General features: G+C 37.5%; 1 protein-coding gene across 1 annotated transcript in view; it reads left to right on the top strand.

The window, feature by feature from the left end:
• The first annotated feature begins 1,054 nt into the window (after window positions 1–1,054).
• The window catches only part of FYB1 (FYN binding protein 1), a 56,251-nt gene continuing 51,311 nt past the window's right edge, over window positions 1,055–5,994 (top strand). The window contains exon 1 of the mRNA XM_019610173.2: window positions 1,055–1,129. Coding sequence (XP_019465718.1) covers window positions 1,127–1,129 — 3 coding nt within the window. The 5' untranslated portion in view covers window positions 1,055–1,126. The remainder of the gene's footprint in view (window positions 1,130–5,994) is intronic.

Raw genomic sequence — 5,994 nt, 5'->3', positions numbered from 1 at the left:
AGCCTGGTCTGCTGGTTGGCGACCCTGCACACAGCAGGAGGTTGAAACACAATGATCTTTGTGGTCCTTTCAACCGAGGCCATTCTGTGATTTCATGATTCAGTCTGGAGAAGAGAAGGCTGTGAGATGACCTAATAGCAGACTTTCAGTATCTAAAGGGGAGCTACATGAAAGAAGGGAACAGATTCTTTAGCAGGGTCAGTGGTGATAGAACAAGCCCAAAAAGGGTACATTTAGATAGGAGATAGGAAAAAAGTCTTCTACAGAGAGAGTGGTGAGACACTAGAACAAGTTGCCCAGAGTTGTGGTTGATTTGCCCCATCCCTGGAGACTTTCAAGGCCAGTGTGGATCAGTCCCTGGGCAGCCTAATCTAGCTGCAAATGCTTCTGTTCATTGCAGGAGAGATGGACTAGAGGCCCTTTGAAGTTCCTTCCAATTCTAAGTACTCTATGATTCTGTGATTCTATGATTCTGTGATTCTGTGATCCAGGTCAGTGAGGTCTAGGCCCATATGACCTTTCTTCCTTCACTTTTTATGCATAGAAATTCTGTAGCAGTATTGAGCTTCAATATACTGCTGGACCAGAAAAGCTCTATTTTTCTGATGTTATCAGCCATTAAGAGAAGAAGAATCAAAAGTCAGTCCACAGAAACACAGTTCAGCTTATTAGAGGAAGAAAATGACTTTGATTTGAAACGTTCAGGAAAATCTAAGCCAGAAGGAAAAGTACGTTTGGTAGGTAATGAAGCTTGAATACACAAAAACTTGGCAACCTTGAGAATGAAAAACAAAAAACAAAATATTTTTTCTTTCATAATTCAACCAAAGATTAGAGAAAAAATTACTATATGTTCTCAGAGATCATAAATTGAATGAATGCACATTCACTGTCATTTGTCCTTCCCAGTGCAGTGTATCCCAAACAAATGCTGTTAAAAATTCTGCTAAGTCTCTGATAATAAGGAAAACAAGGATTTTGCTGATAACTTTTCCTGTGAAGGCTGGATAGACCACATAGACTTTCAAAAAAGGAAGTGCACAGTGAAGGACAAAGAACGTTTTTGACTCTCTCCAGTACAGTACATACTCTTTAGCAGAACTGCAAAGACAGAGAGGCTGAAACCATGGTAAGCTCTATTAATTTTCTTTTTATTATATGAATGCATAATGTTTAGTATTAAAACTATATGGGATGCAACCGTAAAACTTTAAACATATTTCTAGTAATTTTCAATTCAGTTTCTTGCAGCTCACTTCCTGCTTTTGAGGGAATGAAGAAACTTTAGTTTTTTCTGTTTCTTCATCATATGAACCAGTTTGTTTGTGTCTTACAGATTCTGAAATTCAAAAGTAAGGAAGAGACAATGGTTTCTTTCAAGACTAAGCTGAAAATTAAGTTTGTAGATCTAGAGGAATTCTGCAGACAGGTGTCAATATGATACCAAGCCAGAAATGAGAGTAAAGCTCTTTAACAATATTTCCAGGAAGACATTGTACTCTCCTCATTCAGAAGAACTTTGAAGCTAAAAATAAACAAGATTTATGCTTCTAGGTGTAAATTTGCAGTACAGACATTTTTTTTTTTAACTAATATCTATTCTTTTTTATAAAAAAGATCATTTAAAATTCAAAAACCTACATGCTTGCAGATGTTTTTCTAAGTATTTATTAGTAAATTGAATCAACAATTTCAAGTCAAATGGTTTTAAAGATGTTAAAAATCGTGTAGTCTCAATAGCTTTTTACATCACCTTTTCCTCAGGAAATATTTTAGAACTCTTGGTGTATCTTGTATACTTTTGTCATGGTAAATATGCTCATACAAAGCTATCTCTAAAGAGCTTTTCTTTATTTGAACCTGCTTATCTGTTTTAAGGGGAAAAAGGTAGTTTATGAAACCTAGAAAGGAACCCAAGCCTTAGAATTCAGTATTTTCATAGGCAAAAAGGTCTAATGTCTATCACAAGTAGGACAAGAAAAATGACAGTGTGAAATAGGATTGAAGGCAGAACACAGCTTACATTTAACAGTGTTTCGCAAAGTTTGGAGGGTTTGGGCAGAGGCTGTCTCTGTTTTACACAAAAATCGAGTTCTTCCTGAATCTGAAGAAATGGCCTCAGAAGTGTTTCAGTAACATTTTGGATATTTAAAATAGAAAATAGACATTTCTTATTTATTTCTGTTGTAATGAATCCTAGTGTGTAGGAACAAGTGAGAAAAAAAACAGAACAAAACAAAAACAAACAAACAAACAAAAAACCATTGTGCTTGTATCTGCAAAAAAAATCAACTCAAGTTACTTGATTTACTCACATATAATATGAATGGAATCCGAAAAAGCACAACAGTTCTAACAAATTAGCATCTTACTGTGCTTTTGCATGCTGAATTCCTGTTGTTGCAGAGATTCTTTAACTCAAGCTTTCCATTCAGCATTCTCATGTACACATGGAGCCTTTGTGTCTGCAAAACTCTACATTACAATTTGCAAGGCAAATTATAATACAGTTATTCTATTGGCATGACTCAAATGTATAGCTGCTTTTGTAAAAAAGTTTGTTTAGAAGGAGCATATAAATATGCAAATACTTTGAACACAAGGTTTCTGCTGTTGCCAAATGCGGTTTGAAAATAAGCAACAACAACAATTCTACTTCTTTTTCAAATTCTTTTTAAGTTTCAGATTGGTTTATCTGAATCGAAATATGACTGGCAGTTCAAAAAAAAAAAAAGCAAACTATGTACTTTATATTCTTATTAGATTTCCCCAGGAGTACTATATACTCTATAGGAAAGGAGTGCTTTTATCTCTGTATCACAGGCGACCCAGGAGCATCGCTAAGGAAGCAAATCACAATATTTGATGCTGACGGGTGGAAATTTGATTATAGCAATACAGGTTAGGTGAAAAGAAAAAGGTAGTAGTTTAAAAAAAGAGCGGAGAGCAAAATAATTAGTTAGGTTAGAGTGAGGGTAAATGAGGGAAAGTGCATTTTCTGACAGTTTTACACAAGGCAGAGATCGAACTGGTTGAGATAACAAATTTATCCCTACAAAAATGTCAATGAACTGAGACTGACATAATCTGGATGAGGCCGACTGTGCTTTAAATGCAGAAGGGAAGATGTGGAAGGAGCAGATCTAGGTCCCATGGAATCCCAAGATCAAATGAGTGCGAAAAAAGAGTTTAGTATTTTATTTCTGCCTGTCATTACAGAGCCAAGTCTAAACCAAAAGGTACAGACATAATAAAGTATGAAAAAATACTAAAACTACACCAACAGCTGCTGGTAGTTGTTGCTTCATGTGAAATAGGAGCTGATGAATGCAAAGGAAAAGATCGCATTTCCTTTGACTTAAGGCCAAGACTAGCTGTGTTGATTGCTACGCTGAAAAATAACACTCAACACAAGCCTGCTTTCCTTTAGTGCTACTGGTAATTTGTAGGTTAAGAAGTAAAAGAAGTTTTGAGATATGAGATAAATCCATGAATGCAGATATGACTAAGGATATTGGTTAATCTATTTGGATTTACTGATTGTTAAAATAGAATTTCTGTTAAAAATAGTCCAGAAAAGTGGAAGACGGCTGGCATCTTCTTAGTCATAACATCCAGGCAGAGCTAGGACTCCTGTTAAAGAGTGAGTTGCTGTGTAGCAAGGAGGGCCCACTGAAGTTCATTGTACTGAAATCTCTGATTCATTTTAGAATTTCAGAACAAGATCCAAAATACAAATATAAACATCAATCCACATTTTCTAGGTACCTCAATTTGGGAGGCATTTGCATTGTCTCAGGAAATTACTAACTTCTCATTTAATTCCTAATAGATTCTGTCATTCAGCTCGTATGAGCTTTGATTAAAAAAAAAGTCTCCATACAGTTAATTTCTGGAAAACAGCTGTACTCCTATAGTTTACCTTGAAATAACTCTTTCATGGTTCTGTGTCATATTTCTATTGCATGTACTTTGGAAAGAATTTCATCTGTTCCCAGAATAGTTAAAATATTTTTACCCTTTGAGACCAAATTTCTGTCACACAAAACAAATGGCCAGTTAGCGATGTCAGGAAAAAAGGCAAAACAAACAAACAAACAAACAAACAAACAAAAAACCTTCCTACTTACAAGTGGTCATACTAGACATTATTCAGCAATTCAGGGTCCCAGCACTGAAACCCAGCACTCCTAAGCACTCCTATGAACTATATGCCTGAAGTTTGTTTGGAGCACACCATTATCACATACCAACTCACTGGCAGCAATGACCTGGAAAAATAGAAAGGGAAAATGGTAGATGAATTGTCTGGTCAACTCCAGAAATAAAAAAAGAAGTCTCTCTTCCTCCCTGGGGATCTGTATCTTGGCTATGGAGAAAAAACGATGAGGAGTAATATATTGAAATATATATAACATGTGAGGCAGCACAGAAGTAGGTTCTGAGAAAGAGAAGAAAACAGTTCAAGTCCCTCTGAAAGCCACTTCTAAAACAAAGTAAATTCAAGGTACCTGCACAAGAAATCCATTTTAGGAATAAGACAGCAAGATGAACATTATCAGATCCCAATGGATATGATCAACAAAACTGCTATGTCTCCACCAAGTAGCAAAAAGGAAACACAAGCTTTCTTAAATTTGGGGAGGGGGTTGGAGAATGAGTATTCTTATTTACAGTCTGATTGTAAATCCTTTAAATCAAGTGACCCAGATGAAGAACAATTTCACACGGATTTCTGAGAAACAACAAATCTTTGAATAAGTTAAACAGGAGATAGTTCATGCATTAGTTCTTGGGCCATTCAAGGTATGACAGGATGTAAAAAAAACATGTTCTGTGCTGCAGCCTGGGAGAATGGCCTCACCTAGAGCCTGTGGCAGAGAGCCCCAGGTGAGACTTGACATCAGCCTCTAGAGTTTTGCAGTCAGGGAAACAGGATCTGGGGCCCTCTATACTCCAACTGAAAAAGAAATATTGGCAGCAAATGAAGGAGTTTGAGCTACTTTGGAAGTGGATGGTACTGAAACACAGCTCCTCTTGACACCTTGACTGCCCATGCTGGGCTGGACATTCAAAGTGAGGGTCCCCTCTACATATCATGCAACTGATGATTAGAGACCTCTGTCTCTAATTCTTTCATTACTCCAACACTAGGTTACCACTGATACAAATATTTTGTATTCATGACATGAGCTTTCTGTCAAATTTCTTTTGGTTAGCCTACAAGAGCAACTGTGATGGATCATCTTTATGTAGCAGCCCTCAAGAATAAATAGTTAAAAATATGGAAGTACCTTAGCCTAACACTAGTGCTTTTCTCCTTCCTGCTACTCTTCTCCCCACTACAGTCAGTAGTTAATCTACCCTCCATAATAGGTATATTGTGTGCAATCAATGAGCTTCACAACAGCCCATCCTTTAATGGATGCCAAGCTGACTTATCTTTTGATCTAGCCAGAGCTTAAGAAAAAAAAAAAAACTACTGGCAATGTAAACAATGGAAAAATGGAAAATATTATTATGCGCCTGCAATCTATCTGATGTGCAGCAATGTATCCGGTGTGCAGAGCATACCTGGCATCCTGGAAAGCAAGGCTTGCAGCTGGCACAACTCAGCATCAAGAAGCCTCTTCCCTCCTCTTCCCCACTTTGTTTGCCCTATCACTAGCACTTGGAGCAGAAAGTCTCCTATTTACCATGGATGGTAGCCACTGTGAGGAGACAGCAAAACTAAAACAGACTGTGACAAATTAAGTTTCCACTTCTCATTTCCTCATTCTTGAGGAAATGGCCATAAGTTGCGCCAGAGGAGGTTTAGGTTAGACATAAGGAAGAACTTTTTCTCTCAGAGAGTGGTCAGGCACTGGAATGGCTGCCCAGGGAGTTGGTGGAGTCGCCGTCCCTGGCAGTGTTCAAGAGGCGTCTGGATGAGGAGCTGCAAGATATGCTTTAGTGCTTGTGGTAGCAGTGGTAGTGAGAAGACGGTTGGACTAG

This window comes from Meleagris gallopavo, chromosome Z (genome assembly GCF_000146605.3).
Source record: "Meleagris gallopavo isolate NT-WF06-2002-E0010 breed Aviagen turkey brand Nicholas breeding stock chromosome Z, Turkey_5.1, whole genome shotgun sequence".
NCBI lineage: Eukaryota > Metazoa > Chordata > Aves > Galliformes > Phasianidae > Meleagris > Meleagris gallopavo.
This window is presented reverse-complemented; position numbering and strand designations above follow the sequence as displayed.